General features: G+C 34.8%; 1 protein-coding gene across 4 annotated transcripts in view; it reads right to left on the reverse strand.

Annotated features, from left to right (window-relative positions):
• TCF12 (transcription factor 12) overlaps nucleotides 1-19,101 on the reverse strand; it is a 381,460-nt gene that overhangs the window by 200,483 nt on the left and 161,876 nt on the right. For 3 of the 4 annotated variants that reach the window (XM_032864863.1, XM_032864864.1, XM_032864865.1), the window contains one exon: nucleotides 14,327-14,400. In XM_032864863.1, the coding sequence (XP_032720754.1) occupies nucleotides 14,327-14,400 (74 nt within the window). Of the gene's footprint in view, nucleotides 1-6,280; nucleotides 6,343-14,326; nucleotides 14,401-19,101 lie in introns of those variants that run through there. The other variant, XM_032864866.1, reaches the window with a different exon arrangement.

Below are 19,101 nucleotides of genomic sequence, written 5' to 3' on the forward strand. Positions count from 1 at the left end.
TCCTGGGACGGAGCCCCACACTGGGCTCCTGCCTGGCTCAGCAGAAAGTCTGCTTCTCCCTCTCCCTCTACCCCCAGCTTGTGTGCTCTCTCTGTCTCTCTCTCAAATGAATAAATAAAATCTTAAAAAAAAAAAAAAAAACTAGAAAACAGGGGCACTGAGTGGCTCAGTCAGTTAAGCATCTACCTTCAGTTCAGGTCATAATCCCAGGATCCTGGGATGGAGTCCTGCATCAGGCTTCCTGCTCGGCAGGGAAATCTGCTTCTCTCTCTTTCTCTACCCCTATCCTCTCCTCATGCTTGCTCTCTATCTCTCTCTCAAATAAATAAAATCTTAAAAAAAAAAAAAAAGAAACTAGAAAACAAAGAACAAATTAAATTAAAAATAAGAGTTACAGAAGTCAAACATATTGAAAACAGAATAACAACAGAGAAAACCAGTGAAACAAAAAACCAGTTCTTTGAGAACATCAGTTAAATGAAAAGCCTCTAGCCATATTGAAAAAAAAGAAACAATTCATTGATAATATCAGGAATGAGGTAGGGACTGTAACTAAAGATTCTACAAATACTGTGCCAGGAAGACTCTAAGATAGCCCTCAGTGATCTCTGGTATTCATACCCCCTATATAAACCATTCCCCCGGAGTGTGAGCTGGCCTAGTAATTTGCTTCTAACCAAAATAGTATGGCAAAAGTGTATGATGTCATTTCTGTGATTAGGATCCATAGTACTGTGCCTTCAATCTGGCTAACAGACCTCCTTACTTGCTGGCTTTGATGAAGTAAGCTGCCACAATGGAAAGGCCTGGCTAGCAAGATAATGAAGAAGGCATTTTCTTGCCAATAGCTACAGGGAACTGTGGCCTTCAGTTCAACAAATAAAAGAACTGAATCCTGACAAATAAATATGAATTTGGAAGCAGATTGTTCTCCAAAGGTCTTACAAATGGAACTCTGGTTCTGACCAGTATCTTGCTTAAAACCTTGTAAGAGACCCTGAAGCGGAGGACCAAGCTAAACTATGCCCAAATCCTCATGAATAGAAACTGAGAGACAATATATGCGTATTATTTTCAGACAGACACTAGATTTGCGGTACTTTGTTGATTATTTCAAAAGATAATTAACACAAATATTTAAAAGCTAACAAATACTACAAACTTTATGCCAATAAATTCAATTTAGACAAAATGGACAAATGGACATATTTCTTAAAATATACGAACTAGGGGCGCCTGGGTGGCTCAGTGGGTTAAAGCCTCTGCCTTCAGCTCAGGTCATGATCTCAGGGTCCTGGGAACGAGCCCCACATTGGGCTCTCTGCTCAGTGGGGAGCCTGCTCCCCACCCCCGCCTGCCTCTCTGCCTACTTGTGAGCTCTCTCTGTCAAATAAATAAATAAAATCTTAAAAAATATATATATATGAACTAATAAAGCTCACTCAAGAAGTAAGTAACTTGAGTAGTCCTTTATCCATTCACAAAATTGAAACTGTAATTAAAAATCATCCCCAGAAAAACTCCAGGTTCACATATCTTAACTGATAAATTCTACCAAACATTTAAGGAGGAAATAATACCAATTCTACACATCTTCCTCAAGAAGTTAAATAGTAATACCTCTTAACTCATTCTTTGAACCCCATATTTGGTGACACCAAATTCTGACACAGTACAAGAAAAAAAATCGTACAGATCAGTATTACTCAAATATAAAAATTCTTAACATCTTAGTAATTCAGTAATACATAAAAAGGACAGTATATAATAACCCAGTGCCATTTATCTCAGGAATGCAAAGTTGGTTTAAAATTTAAAATAGTGATCAATTCCTAGAGTAACACACTAAAAGATTATATGACCATTTCAATAAATGTGGAAAAAACATTTCATAAAATCCAAAGTCCATTTTTGATATATACTCTCAAAAAATTAGGTATAGAAGGGAATGACTTCAGTCTAATAAGTAACATCAAGGAAACTTACAACATCATGCTTAATGGTGAAATACTGTTTTCCCAACATCAAGGACAAGGTAAAGCTAACCATTCTTATCTACTATTCAATACTGTAGAAGATATCATAAGCAATTCAATAAGAAGAAAAAAAATCCTGATTGGAAAAGAAAAAGTTACTCTCATTCATGGATGACATACTATCCAAATAGAAAACCTTCCAGCATGTACAAAAGTGCTACCACAACTAGTGAGTTTAGCAAGGTGCAGGATACAAGATCCATATACAAAAATGTATTGTAGTCACATTTATATAAGACATGAACACCCAGAAACTGAAATAAAAAATTTATACTAAGCATCAAAAATTATGAAAGAGGTAAACTAAGTAGAAGATATACAAGATCTGATCAGTAAAACTACAAAACATTACTAAAAGAAATTAAAGAATTGAATAGAGATATACCATATTCATGGATTAGAAAACTCCACATTGTTATCAATTCCCCTTAAAATGATCTATAAATTCAACACAATCCCAACCAAAACCTCAGAATTTTATAATCCTCCCACTCTCCTCCCCCTGCTCACGCTCTCTCTCTTTCTCAAATAAATAAAATGTTTAAAAACTGATATGCTGGTTTAAAATTTTTTAAATTATATGCAAACTACCTAGAATTTGCAGAATAATTTTGAAACATAATAACAATGTTGGAGAACTTACACTGCCTGACATGAAGATTATTTAATTATTAATTTGTTTTTTAAAGATTTATTCATTCACTTGGGGGAGGGGACAGAGAGAGAAGGAGGGAAAATCCCAAGCAGGAACCCTCCTCCCCACTGCCAAGTATGGAGTCTGACACGGTACTTGATCCCACCATCCCAAGGATTCTGACCTGAGCCAAAACCAAGAGTCGGCTGCCCAACTGACTGAGCCAACTAGGCACCCCTGAAGATTTATTTTAAAGGTACAGTAATCAAGATGCTATGGTATTGGTGTAAAGACTTTGAAAAATCAGTAGAACAAAAGAGAGTTCAGAAATTGACCCTCACATACATGGTCAATTGATTTTTAGCAGAGAAAACAAGAGAATTCAACGGGGCAGATAATCTTATTCAACAAATGATGGTAACAAAACTGGAGAGCTTTATTTAAAAAAAAATAAATAAATTTTAACCCTTAATTTACACCTTTTACAAAAATGAACTCACAATGGATCACATATCTAAATTAATGATTAAATGTATGTCATCTAATGTACTATTTCTTGAGACTATTACTAGCAATCAAACTCAATTCATAAGTAATGCAGAAGGATTCCATGGTGGGGAAAAAACTGTGAGAAGTGTATTCTATTCCTTTCTTAAGGAATTACAATTTACAATACTTTATTAAAAACTGATAAATCCAACAAAGAAGTCTAATTTTGTTTAACTCATTACATAAATATATTGGACTATGAGCTCTTTATTTACATGTTACTTATTAATATCTTATTAGACACAGTTTGAAAAACCATGATCTTGATGAAAATTTTTGTTTTACATGTTATGAACTAATGTCCAGCATAAGTACCATTTGATCAAACTCACTTGTCTAAAGGGAGAAGTCTCCGGGCTTGAGTCCTTTGTTCTTTGTATTATAAAACAGACTACCGTTTTCAACTGATATGTCCCAGAGGTTTCATAACCAAACTCTGCTTCAATTTCTGTGCTTCTACTCTCCCTGGGTCATCATTATCATAACTTTTATCACCATATAGTAAAATAAACTGTTTTTCCCATGAGAATGAGCACTCGTTTGCCCAGACAGTATGGACTGATCATTTTGTTTTGTTTACCTATTCCAGAGACCAGAAAATTATGGAATCTCAATAAATGCTGCATGAATGAAAGAACTGAGCAAAAAAAGGATTCCATGTGAAAAGCCTACAAAGAGTACAAGCCCAAGAGAAGACTGCAGAACTCCAAATTGTGAAGAAAGATTCTGAGTAAAAAGTGATCTAAGAGAGTAAGGTAAAGTTAATGGCAAATCAAGAATAATATTTAAAGAGCAAGAACTCAGAAAACTATAAACTCAATGAGATGTAATGGTATCACCAATACAGAGCAGATATTTGCTTATAGGACAGTTGATACTTTTTTGCTAACCACTAAGTAACTTCTTATATTAAACACCAAGAAAAAGATCTGCTCCATGCAAAAAGTAGCACATTATGATATAAAACCACATGAAAGTAATTATTCCATTTGACAGCACAAAGGTTTAAGTATCAGCTCAATGCACTGAAAAACACTCCAAGCTTGTTATTTGCAAAATAAAAATGTTAGAATATATGACAAAAGTACATCACAAAAGGAATTAAAATTAATCTTTCATGCTAAGCCTTTGACATACACAAGCTCATTTAGGTCTCATAACTACCTTGTGGGGTAGATACCCCTTCAAACAAATTTGAGGAACTGAAGGGTAAACATCCTATTGTAAGAACGTAGACTACTAAGAATCTGTATTCATAAAAATCTGGGCTGCCTAATTTTTTCCAATAATCTCTAAATCCCAAAATCTATAATGCAATAAACTTTTCCAATAATTTCAATTTTGTGAACAACTCACTTTTCTTGACCTACAGAACCTCTTGTTGGTCATTTAAAAACTGCAGCAAGTCCCTCATCTTGTTCAGGACATACTCCAGGAATAGTGACCTAAGGAGCCTCTCAGACTTGTATAATTCCTACGTAGCTTTGTATCAAAATGGATCTGTAATTTTTCATGACACTGGATGTAAGAGGAGGAACACTTACAGACTACTTAATAAATTCCAGATATTGTGCTTTCTAAAACTTCTTGTGTTAATTCTCACACACTTGTTATGAGATAAATCTCTTTGCCGATGAGAAATCTGAGGCTCAGAATTAAGCATCTTATCTTTTCCAAGGTCAGATATAGTGGTGAAACCAGGAAGGAAACTCACCTAATTGATTCTAGGACTTATATTTTTTAAGTATAAAATGTAAATAATATTTTTATAAGAAATAATGACAGTACCATCATCTTAAAACTCTAGAATATCTGTCTTTAAAGTCCTGAACAAGGAGGAATAACAACTGTTTTGGGGTTTCTTTTATACTTTGGCAAGTGATCTGTTAGAAGGGAAGACTAACTTAGAGTCCTACTGCCTGGCTACTAGTCTTGGATGTTTAATATCTGTTAAGTTATCCACCTTCTCTGAACCTCAATTTCCTCACTTCTAAAATGGACAGGATTTTAAAAATGGCTTCTTGGTAAGCTGGTGTGAAGCTTAAAATAGGTAACATGTGAAAGGTTTTAAATGATATTGTAACAAATGATAGTTATGATTACTGCTTTTAACAAAAAATAGGCTAACTGGACCTAGAAAGGTATCCAGCCCAAATCTACCTTCCATTCTGTTCTTATGGATAAGAAATATGTGAATCTATAGAAAATAAAAAAGTTGCCAGAAATAAGACCTCAACAATTACAAAAAGGGACATAGGAGATATTCAAAGAGTAGTAAGTTTTGACTTTCATCTGTTAATTTAAAGACTAAATAGGGAGGGAAAAATGAAACAAGATGAAATCAGAGAGGGACAAACTGAGGGTTGCTGGAGGGGAGGGGAGTGGGAGAGATGGGGTGGCTGGGTGATGGGCACTGGGGAGGGTATGTGCTATGGTGAGTGCTGTGAACTGTGTAAGACTGATGAATCACAGACTTGTACCCCTGAAACAAATAATACATTACACGTTAATTGAAAGAAAATTTTAAGACTAAATAATGATAAGATTTAAAAAAGAGAACTGTAAAGATCAGTCCTGATAAAGATGCTATATGACAGGCATGCAAAGTTAGGTAAAACAGTGAGGTGACAAACCGACGTAAAGGCTGGTTCCAAAAGCGATGTGACAGTATCTGATCGCACACTGTCCCTGGAAGAACGGGTAAATGAAAAAAATAGGTCTGCCTAGATCTTAAAACGGAAAAGTAGACAACCTGATAGCTGTGTGATTTCTTTCATTTTAAATATATGATAGCGAGAGATTTAAAAGAGCTTACATCATCCTAACCCAATTTTTCCCTTACCCAAGAACTAAAATTACAAATTATAGGCAGGTGTTGTTTTGAATACAAAGAAGAGTAACACACAACATTTTCCCTCATGGGTTTATTTAAACCTAACTTTAAAATGCACCCTTTTCTCATCCATAGTTTTTCTTCACATTCAGAACATTCAGAAGGAGCAGTTACATAACAAAACAGAGATTAATGGGAACATAGATGCAATATATAGAAAACACTTACTTTAATTCTCTGTCCCTCCTGTCTTGCTTTGCTATTTAACTGCTTCATCTCGTGTTTTGTACCTGAGATCAAGAGGCATAAAATACTATTTCAAAATTTGTGTGTCCTTTCTAATTATTGCATTTGAACTTGTAGTAGCTATAAAACCTACACCATTTCCCCTTTGAAAATAAAAACAATAGCAAACAATAAACAACTAGAGAAAATATCTACTCTAAAGAAGAGAAAGTAGCACTAAACTTATTACCCATTAATGCTATCAATGGAGGACAATGAGTAAAAATTTATTTTTTTATTCACATAACTAGATTTTCCTATTTATAAGGGAAACTATTATAACCAATTTGGTAGTTGCATCACACAACTGCAGCTACCTTGTCAAAACCTGAATAAAACACAGGAGTTTAATTCAGGAGTCGTCATTCTGTGGGAAGAGTGAATATATACAATTTTATATCTTCCTCAGTTGCCAATGTGCCAGTTTTTTTTTTTTCCTTTGAGACACCACTCCTCTTTCCATTATTTTGTGATCTTGATCCTATCATCCTAATCTGTCTTATTTCATCGCAAGTAGGCCTATGTAGTAGTATTTTACCAGATCATCCTATTTCTTGTCACTCTTTCACTTTGGATCCATCCCTCATTCCACAATATATTGATCTTCACAAAATCCTTTGTGTCATTCCCTCCCTAAAAATTTATTTTTAAGTGGCTCTCTAACTCGCCAAAGGACAGACTATGTTACTTGAACAGAGGGTTACCGGCCTTATCACATTATTTACCTATATAGCAAGATCATTTATTCTTTACTGAATTTCATGATTTTGAGGGCTCTGTACTTGTGGTCTCATCATTCCACACTTCCAAGGAAGCTGTCTTCCTTTTAATCTTATTCATACAAATACTGTTTGTCCTACAATGATCTACTCAAACACTTCCTCTTCACTCTTTCCCAATCACCAAAAGTAATCTCTTTATCTCCTATAACCAATGAAATTAATTTGATAATTAACTATTTGCTGCCAAATAATTATAGCTTCTTCACTGCTGCCTTAAGAGTTAAAGTTTTATAATTTATTTAACTCTTTAGGCAAATATGACTTGTATTTCTAACCATATTTCCTGAACTCTAAGATATACTTTGTTCTCTTTTAATGATGGAGAAATTGAGTGCCTCTACAAATCTCATCATCTTAAAACTGGAGCACCAAAGTAAGCTCATGTTCCTTAAAAAGCAGGAAGACAACATTATCATCCTTATTTACAAAGCTAGCTCTCAGATCACTGTGCTATACTGGGAGAAGGAAATTACAGGTTCTCTCTATCCCTAGATATTCCCAAGGCCTCTATGGTCAAATGTAAATGAAATACTCATCAGACTCTCCAGTATACTCTGGCCAGTATAACCAGTATAACCCTTCTTAGGGTCAGAAGAACCTCTGTGTATTATGTATAAATAGCACATAGATGAGGCTCTATTATCTCATCTCCAACTTGCTATCCACTCAACTATAGAATGGCTGTTTGCAAGCTCATCCACATGAATGAAAAGATACTGAATGCCTGCTAAGAAGGGAGAGAACACTAGGCAGAATTAAAGGTCACTTTAGCTACATCAGGCAGAAATGGTCCAGGAGCAGCTAGAGAGGTAACATTTAACTCATTCACAATACCTTATAGACTCAGCTTAGTTTCCATAGAATCTGAAAGCCAGGTGTCCATTCTAGTTGAATTTTTACTTATTTTTGCTTCCCTTATCCAAAGGAAGTACCCAATCTATGGCTTTGAATATGAATCTTAGAAGGCTAGAGCAACTCCTGAATCTCTGTACTCTCATATTCATTTTCTACCTGACTTGGGTCTATCAGGCTGCCATCCATGTGTATTACTGATAAACAGCCAAAGAAATGACCACTGCTGGTACTTTTTTAATAAGATGAACCCTCACCCTGCTACCACACTGTAACAGGCAGCAGAAAGTCAGAGTACAGATTAAAACAAAAGACCTCAAAACATACCTACTATTTATTTCTTGATTAAAAGTCTGAAATTATTTTGTGCTGAGTCATAGACAGCCGCTAAACCTAGTATTTTAAAGCCAACTCATCACCACATAACTGCTTTTCCCCTTCTCCACTAATAGGCTTGAGTCCGGAACTTTGCTAAGGTAGTTATTATTAGTACCCACCTCCCTTCTATCAATGAAAAAAGGAAAAGGAAAAAAAAAATTTGAGGCAAAGAGAAATAATTTGCCCCGAGTCATATAGCTAGGAAGTAGAAGTGCAGAAATAGAACCCACACAACTTGATTTCAATGTTCAAGCTTTTAAATTCTATGCTTGTCTGCCTCACGATATACTATGCAGGCTAGCAAACTTTTTTTTTTTTTTTAATCATATCATGTCCCATGTCCTCTTCTGAAATATCAATTGCAGATCCTCTTTTGTCTTCAGCTTTTTCTTCTCCTCTCCCATTCCTTCTGTATATGGCAAAAAATTTAAGACATTTCTTCTTTGGCTTGGGAAATACTAAGGCAAGGGTGTTAAAAAGTAACTGTATAGAATGTGGAATATCTGAGTTCTAGACCAAAGTCTGTCATTAACTAGATAAATTGTCTAGCCAAATCTTATGTGTATTTTGTATCAGCAGCACCTATCTCAACCTAGCCAAATTTCAAATTCTCTTAGTTTTTCATCTATACAATTAAAGGACTGGGCATAGAGAGCTAGCATATTTTCTAGTTTTGAAATTCTATGATACTGCAAAATGGGGAGGAAAGGAAGAGCAACATGGGCATGACTGTTTCAATCTGCAAACCGTATTTTATACAGAGAAGGGGAAACCATGGTAGAAATTTAGCCACTGAAAATATAAGCAGTCAAACTCATGTAATTGAATGTTGCTTCTTTCCTTCAAAATAACCTAAAAAATGCTCACAATTAAAATGCCAACTGCTGGTCACTGCTTGTCACTGCTGATGCCTATAAATATAAATATAATTTCTAGCAGTGCTACTGATCTCTCTTACTTTTTAAAGTGAGGAATGACAAATTCTGTATCTTAGGGAAAGAATGTCAACAGGAAGACTTCTCCCATTTCCTGTGAGCCCTGCCGTAACACTAGGATGCAAACCCCAATGGTACTTCAGTACTTTGAGCTTGGCCTAGGTTGGACTGCAGAGCTGAGAGGGCAGGAAAACCAAGATGTCATGGCCCCTTGAAATGTCCATGAACTGAAATGATCACACAACATTTCAGAAATGGAATTTGTACATCAGGAAGTACAACCATGAAAAAGAAAAATGAAGTACTCATTATTGGAGAGAATAATAATAATGATAATAATAGTAATAGCAGCTTTCATTTATTGTATTAATAAATGAAATGAAATACTTCATAGCTATTATTACATTTCATCTTTGCTCAAACCCAACAAAGTATGTGTAAAATTATGATAATTTTAGAGATGAGAAATCTGAGCCACAAAGAGGTTGAGTAACTTGTCCAAGGTCACAAAGTGCAATTCTCCAGAGGTGGTGATCTTAAATAAAATGTTTCACTAAGTAGTATCATTAATCAGGACAGTAATTTGTTAAGCATAGGAGAAAGGAAGCCTATTACCATTAAAAACCACCACTACTGACTTCAAACTTTTGAGCTTCATCATAAATCAACTTTGATTCTTCTCTATCTCCAGACACAATTAATTTAGTAAATCTAACAATTCTTCCCAAATTTGATTATATTCAGCAAACATGTATAGAACATCCATTATGTAAAAAGACTTGTATTAGATTAAAACTTTTATATCTAAGTTTATCACAGGACTTCTGCTTTCCTAAGAAAGAAACAGATAATTGACAGGGAAAGGAAAGAGATTTTATCTATGTCTTTCACAAATCTAAAGGGAAGTATATTCGGCCATGACAGAATCAGCAAATAATTCTTACTCATTACACTTAGGATGTAGCACATCTGCAAATGTATTCCTTCATTTAAATTTGGTTGATTGTTACATATAGATCTAGTTAATAAATTCTGATATACATAAGATTAAAGCTAACACACACCACTATGTAGCAGACACTGATCTAAGCACTTTACACAGATTTATCTCATTTAAAAATAGATTTACATGCATTTAATCTTCACGACAACCTTATAAAGTAGTTATTATCCCCATTTTACAGATGAGTGAACTGAGGTACAGCAGATTTAGGTAACTTGTCCACAATCATACAGGTAGTAAGTGGCAGAGATTGGATTCATACCCAGGCACTCTGGCTCCAGAGTCTATGCTCTTGACCACTGGAACTGGAATAAAGCACTGATACGATAATAAATAACAAAAATCATGGTATTCTCTGCCCTTTATGCCTGGTGCAATGTCAAATATAGAAAACACTTGTTTGCAGGAAAAGACAAAAACTAAGGGAAAGAAGGAACTATACCTCTTGTTCACATCTAAACTATTTGAGATCTTACCTGCTCTATTCAATCTCTGGTGCTTTAACCTCAAACACTACTTTTCACATATTTCTGAAAATAAAAGTGTTATTCACATCATGATGGTGCTTTTTCTGTTCATTTGTGTGTGTTGTTCTGCAAAGGCAGGCAGTAGGTCAACAGTGTAGAAACCAGGACTCTAACAAAGGCAGAGAGATTTGAGGTACATGCCACAAATGCTCTTACTTCCTTATGAGTGTCTCAAACTTGGTTGTCTCATCTCCACATTTTGTTAAAAATGCTAACCATGTCTACCATTTCTTCTGTAACAACTATTAGGTACACCATTTGTTTCTGTGTCTGCCTATCAAAAATTCTTTCTGGATTCATGTGCTGTGGATAGTTCTGATAACCAGAACTCAACAAATCATCTGCATACTGTAAGGCTACTTATCTTGTGAATTTGGGAAAAATAGGGCAGACTGGAGTGACTTTTCCTGCTTCTGAGAGAATACATATAACACTAATTACATTGATGAGAAGTTGTGGCCTCTTAACCAGAGGACTCTGGTAGACCTCACTTACATATCAAGGTTACTGGAGCAGAATGCTATCTTTGTTAGATTTAAATATATTTTTAAATTTTATTTATTTATTTGACAGACAGAGATCACAAGTAGGCAGAGAGGCAGGCAGAGGGAGAGGAAGGGAAGCAGGCTCCCTGATCAGAGAACCCAATGCGGGATCATGACCCGAGCCAAAGACAGAGGCTTTAACCCACTGAGCCACGCAGGCGCCCATCTCTGTTAGATTTAAAGCCAGTTCCAATTAGGCAAAAAGTGTACAAAGCAAAAATTCCCTTTAAAAAGTTGTTAAACAGATATTAAGTTCAACCTACATGATTTGGTGTAACCAATCTTATACAGTAAAATGCAGGGTTGAAATACATTAATAGAGTAGTATTTAATAGAGTTCATGTGCCAAATAATACAGTAACGCAAAAAATGATTCTTTTTCCCCCTTACAGTTTTAGTGGGGGGGTGGGGCAGGGAGGGAGGGAGGGAGAACAGCAACTCAGCTGAATCCAACTAAACTAAAATCATATGCTTTATAACCCCACCAAACTACTCATTCTGCAGGTTTACATATTTTGTATTGTGGCCTATTAAGTATTTTCAAACTTTACAAAAAGTAAAATAAAAAAATCTTCTATCAGGAATGTAAAACTAAATTATTTTTTAAATGATGCAACTTGCTGTGATGGAAATTTATTATTTATACTGGTAAAGTCTAAATAAATGTCACTGATATAATTTCTACAAAAGTATCTGCAATTTCATTAAAGTTTACATTGACTTGTTAATAATTTTACAATGTGTCAAATTTCATTTATAGCTAATATCAGTATTTACTCCTGAATTTAAAAAACTGAAGATACTATGATACTCAGCAGAATAAATACTTTGGTAAACCGAGATTCTTATTAACAAAATTATATCCACCTATATTTATGATTATGAAAAAAACGGTCAACTTAAAAGATGACATTTAACAATAAACTCAGAAAGTTGATAACCTTCCTATAAAGGAGTGTTGAGGGCAGCTTCAAAGATAACCATAAATGTCTTTCCCTGGTGAGAAGAGTTCAGGGAATTTAACTGTTTGAAATTATAAATGAAACATAACTTCTTAACTAGATAACTAAATCATTTTAGGTTCAAAATCATGACCAGGACAGAAGAAGCAAAGTGAGTGGAAGAGTAGATTTCAAGAATAAAAATAAAGGGTAGCATTAAATCACCACTCTATCTGATATCTCAGTAGACAGGTTAAGAAGAAAAAGGAAAAAAAAATTATATATATATATTTGTACGGTAGACTGGGAATAGCTAAAGATTAATCTGGGTTTTTTAAGAGAAAACTAGTTTACTATTAAATCAATTTACAATGTATACAATACACACTCAAAAAATTAAGAGTAAAAAATAGCATTTCATATTCACCTATAGATCAAATAGCAAAACAGAAAAGGAAGATTTGCTTTGAAGTCCATCTCTAGAGGTAAACTTAATTTCACAGTCATGAAATATGTAAATGTTTGGATATACTATTATGTTCCCTTTTCCTAGAATCCTATTTAGCACTCAAGTAAGAAAAGAAATTGAAGTCTGAAAGGAAACGTACAAAGGCACCATTTAATGTATTTTAAGAAATAATATGTTATCACACATTAACTCAAGACTTTGAAAGAAAATAATCCAATATTAATAAACAGTATTCTGTTCTCCACTATATAAATAAAATTCATACTTAGCAATTAAAACAGGAAACCTACCTTTCCTAGTCACATATTATTTAAAGCATCAAAAACTTTTAAAGGAAGGAAATTTGGACATCAACCAGTTCAACTATCCCCAAGATAAAATAAGGTGTCTGAGAATTCACCACAGAGTTGACAGTACACCCAAGTCTTATGGTGCCCAAGACAGTGCTCTTTACACTACAACCCAGCTTTCTCAGCACTGAGTCCCAAAAGGAAAACACTAAAAACCATGTTTAATTGTCTATGTATCTTTTTGGATTCTACATGACTATTTTGTTTCTTCCCAAATTATTTAAAATAAATTAAACATAGGCTACAGCCAAATAGAGTAACAAACAACATATTTTAACTTAGCGCTTTTTTAATACAAAGCAGCATAATCCATATGGAGACTAAGAACTCCAATCACATACTGTTTCCTTCCATTTATGCCAATTTGCTTCCAGTATTAAGTATCCATAAATGTTATGCTTCTCCATCTTCTACTGGTTAATTCTAAGAGAAGTAAATAATTCACTGTTTATGCAAAGCGTAACATTTTTGAAAAATTATCCCTTAACCTCACCAATTTATTGTGGAGTCTGGGAACAGAGTTTAATTTTATTGATAATTCTTTGGTCTAATTTTTAATATTTCAGTCTTATTATTTTAAACTTTTGGGGGATTTGTTGTTTTTTTATTGCTTTAAAAAAAAAAAAAGTTCTAACCTTTTGACCTTTCCAAGCATAAAACACTAGCTTGGTCCTATTTTCTCTTAACTGCCAACAAGAAATGTCATCTGTTATGTCTGTTTTGATATGCTTCCAAGAGACAGGGCTATAGAGTCCCTGGTATAAACGGCTGATGACTACTACCGGAACAAGAATGGCAGAGGGAAGACTAGAAAATGGTATTTGGAAAGTTAGTGTCATCTCTCAAAGGTAATACATGAAGAAAACAATACACAAAGAAAAATGACTATGTATGGTCAGAATACTTAGTGAGGCATTCCAAATTCTTCCAACTTTAGTAAAGAGTACTACAGGTAATCCAGGTATAGAAATAACACCAAGAACATTTCCTTCATTATAAGAAATAAAATAAACTCCCAAAGTATGACAATAAATTAAAATATAAAAAAAATTAAATCTACCACAAGGGTACTGCATATTCTATGGTATTCCCATGTAAATATGTTAATATTTATTTCTCTTAAGAAACAGAGCTCATATAGGAAAAGCCTTACTTATTCTGCCAAATTACTTTATAGTTTTAATCAAGGGTTGGTGAATGAACTTACTCTAGATGAGTCATAAGAGGGGCTTGGTTGACCACTTGTTCCCCAAGATGTTGTACCTCCTCGTTCATCCATACCTAAGGAGAGAAGAAAGTGAAAGATATAAATTCAAAAGGCTACTATGATGGATTTGTTTTCATACTGTTCGGCAGAGAGCACAAGTCAGCAAGTAGTATTTGCATTTGGATGGAACTCACTGTGTACCAACCAATTCTTGTCTCAGAAACCTGAAGAAAATAAGCTACCTCAGAAAGTCTTCATCACTGCTCCATACAACTCCCTTTAAACAATGCAGACTTTCAGAACCAAAACATCTTTGGAGACTTCAAGATAGGGCATATCTAGGTCTCCTCATTTCTGTCACATCCACTGCTATTTCTAAAAGTAGATGAAACCCCCAACTTTCTATAGTTTAGTGCTGTCTACATGAAAATATGAAGAGTTTGGTTCTTATGGATAAGCCTTAGAAAATGAAGCAAGTTGGGGAGCCTGGGTGGTTCAGTTGGTTAGGCAGCTTACTCTTGATTTTGGATCAGATGATGATCTCAGGGTTGTGAGATCAAGCCCCACACTGGGCTCTGCACTGGGTATGGAGGCTGCTTAAGATTCTCTCCCCATTGCCCTCTGCCCCTCTCCCTCTCTAAAAAAAAAAAAAAAAAAAAAGAAAGAAAGAAAGAATGAAACAATTTGGACAACTGTTCAAGTTAATAAAATTGACTAGATATTCTTAACTGAAGGTATCAAATTAAATCAAACTATACCAAATCATATCAAATCAATGTTATTTACATTAAAACTAATAAAAATGTAGTGACAACTCATCCTAGTAAAATCTCCTCTAAAATCTGATTTTAAATGAGTAGATCTACTGTCTCTCTCTCTTTTTTAAAAGATTTTATTTATTTATTTATTTGACAGAGAGTGTCACAGTGAGAGTGGGAACGCAAGCAGGGAGAGTGGGAGAGGGGGGAGCAGGCTTCCTGCTGAGCAGGGAGCCTGATGTGGGGCTCTCCATCCCAGGACCCTGGGATCATCACCTGAGCCTAAGGCAGATGCTTAATGACTGAGCCACCCAGGAGCCCCAAGTAGATCTACTCTTATGAAAATTGCAAAGTATAACTCAAAGTGAAAAAGGATTAACAAAAAATCAATTTATTGTGTTCCTTAATGTACCTTCTGAAGCTTTGGCTCCATTATTTTCGCCTTCCAGCCAGTCCCTAGAAAAAGTTGAAAGAGCTAGAGACCTCTCAATCTAGATATCTCTCCCTTTGCTGTTTTGAGGACCAGTCCTTTTCATCCTTGACCCCAAGCAGTGTATGCTTTCCCAACCCTTTCCAAGTTTTCTGCAAACACGAACAGTTGACTTTTCTTCATTCTTTCATAAGAAAACTCAAGATATTACAAAGACAACATTCTACTAAGTTTAGAACCTCCTTTTCTTTAAAAAAAAAAAAAATTCCTTGACGTCCTCCATGATTTAGATGAGAATGTGGTCTGTAGTGAGTTAAATACCACATATTCTCCAGTAACTAGCCATGATTCTCACTCTCACAGGGACAGAACTGCCAACTGAAGGGATAGAAAACAAACAGGAAAAGAGGACTCAGTTTCCAAAGTAGAATTTACTAATCACTAAATCAGCTGGTAGGACCTTAATTTATTCTTTTTATGAACCTGTACTTTCTGTATTAAGTGATTAATGTATATTTTTTAAAAAGTTTTAAAAACACTATAGTAAAAAGATGGGTGCCTACTACAGAAAACACTCTAGGCATAATTTCAAGTGAACCAGAAGCTTTGAAAACACAGAGAGATGATGAACAAAAATACACAGTGTTTTGTTCATGCCTGGATAATTCTTACTAAAATTCTAGATTTAGGAAAGATTCTTCTACAAGTTTGGGAAATATCACAAAAAATATACTTTGTTACCATCTCTCCAGTATCACTAATTACTTTGGGCTATATTCCAAGCATTTTCTTTGTAAGCAACACCGTAGAATAGCAATCAGAATTCCTATGAGACCCACTCCAAGAAAGGGCTACTTACTAACACACAAAATCCAGTAATAAAAAACTACTTATGAAACTGCAAATAATTTTCTGAAAATTTAATTTTTTAAATCATACTTCCCATTTGCAACTGTTTTTCTATATAGGTAAAGTTTTTTTATACTACATAGCCAAAGTAAAATACAAACTTAAATTGACTACTGAAGGCAGGGTCTCAAATATTTGTACACCTCTATTCTATTGCATTATTTAAAATAGCCAAAAGGTATAAGCAACTCAAGTATCCACTGACAGATGAATGGATAAATAAAATGTGACATATACATAAAATGCAATATTATTCAGCCTTAAAAATGAAGGAAATTCTGAGTGCCTGGGTGGCTCAGATGGTTAAGCGACTGCCTTTGGCTCAGATCATGATCCTGGAGTCTCAGGATCAAGTCCCACATCAGGCTCCCTGCTCAGCGGGGAGTCTGCTTCTCCCTCTGACCTTTCCGCCTCTCATGCTCTCTCTCTCGAATAAATAAAAAAGTCTTTTAAAAAAATGAAGGAAATTCTTACACACAGTACACCTGGATGCACCTGAAGACATTATGTTAAGTAAAATAAACCACCACAAAAAGAACAAATACTGTACAATTCCATTTATATCAAGTGCCTAGAGTAGTCAAATCCATGGAGAAAAAAAAGAATGGTGGGGCTGGGAGGGGGAAGGTAATCATACTTTCAGTGAAAGTTCAGAACACAGAATAGAAACTTATAGCCTAATGAAAATAATCAGACCATAATTTGTTTTATGACTCTAAACGGTCTTATATCAAATGAGAAACCAATATGAGGTCTATGTGTTATTAACATACATCTGTAAAAGAAAATACAGAAAAGATGAGTGCTTGCTACAGAAAACATCACAGACAAGATTTTAAAAAGATATATGAAATTCTGTGAAAACACATACTCAATTTTCATCAAGTGATACTAATTACTCCCACAGTGTAAAAGAAGAGCAAAGATTTAATGAAATTAAATGAGATGATAATTAAGCCAACAGCTAAAGAGTATGACATATCAATGATACTGGACATGGCAGGGGGGTTCAAAGGATGCTAAAGACTAACAAGGATTTGGCGTGGTTTGAAACTCAGAGCTCTATAGTTTTATTGTTAACATATCCAGACTCTGAGAAGGTCGTGGCTGGCACTGACAAAGTCAAGAGTCATCTTTCAGCATCAATGACTCCTTTCTGCTGAAGACAATGGCTGTACAAACAGAAATATGACAGGAATAATAAACTTTCCAAAGCTTCAGCCATAAGACCAAGGTAAGCAGAAAAAAAAGAAATCATACACAGAAAATAATACAGAACTGTACAAACTGACAAAAATTTATACAAATTGATAAAAATCTAAAGAACCATTTATCAACAGGAAAATACAATATAGCTGCAATACAGTCATTAGGGAGAACACATTTCTATTAAGATACATCTGTACCATCCCTGCCATGTATTTTCTATCTTCCCATTTCTAGTCTATGAATTCCAATGTCAACAATTTTTAGAAAAGCTAGTTCCTCGATTAATAGATTAAACTAGTAGATGTAAGAGAAAGCTTAACAATCACTGAGTGGTAAAAATACTTTGAGTTTTAACTTTCTAATAAATTATTCTATTTCTAGTCAACAAGATTAAAAGGGTTCATCAATAATTTAATACAGAGATTTAAATAACCTTTTTCTTTTTTCAGTATTTTATATACAGATTCTCTTACATACCAGCTTTTTTATGTGGAATCAATTAAATACAGTCTAATATATATTTTGATTCTACAGGCCCAGTTTCAATAGGTATACATACTATTTTTAATATTTTCCAGTAAAGAACATTAAATTTTTTACATCAAAAACATAATGGTCTATAAATTTAAGGTAACAATTCACTACCTTCTCATTTAATAGGAAAAGTAACTAAAACCAAATCATTAGTCACTACATACACAGGCAGTTCCTTAAGAGGCCAGGATTCTGGAGAAGGAATAAGAGGTAAAAATTTAGTTTCTGAGGTGTCAGAGAGCAAAATTCTTGGAGAAGCAAGCAAACTTCTTGGTAAAGTTTAACATACAGCAGTATCCTCTTTTCTATGAAGAACTCAGATATTAGGGCGCCTGGGTGGCTCTGTTGGTTAAGCGACTGCTTTCAGCTCAGGTCATGATCCTGGAGTCCCAGGATCGAGTCCCGCATCGGGCTCCCAGCTCCATGGGGAGTCTGCTTCTCTCTCTGACCTTCTCCTCGCTCATACTCTCTCTCAAATAAATAAATAAAGTTAAAAAAAAAAAAAAAAGAACTCAGATATTAGTCTATCTGCTTCCTCTCTGTTGCTACCGTCTTTAGTTTTTGATCAGAAGTATTCTCTTGAGTTGACCATAAAACTACCTCACAAGTTCTATCCTACTCTTCTTTTATTCTCCTAGTACAGAGTCCTATAAACCTCGAGGTTTTTATCCAGTAGCAAAAACTGGAAACAGACTTTGGTGGGGGAGGGGAATGACTTTTCTATACTCTAAACATCTGGGTTTTTTTCTCCCACGTGGGCCCAAAACAGTACAGAGTTCGTGTACACAAAGTATTACTCATGGTTTGATGAGGCTCAGGGAAGTTCTGCCTGGAGGTAAAAGGAGTGAATAAGGAGAAAAGCTGCTGACAAGTTCCATCTTTTCCTACTTGCCACTATCACCAATGACTATGCCACCTGATGCTGAGACTAGAGT

This window comes from Lontra canadensis, unplaced genomic scaffold (assembly GCF_010015895.1).
Source record: "Lontra canadensis isolate GAN:19392208 unplaced genomic scaffold, GSC_riverotter_1.0 scaffold28, whole genome shotgun sequence".
NCBI lineage: Eukaryota > Metazoa > Chordata > Mammalia > Carnivora > Mustelidae > Lontra > Lontra canadensis.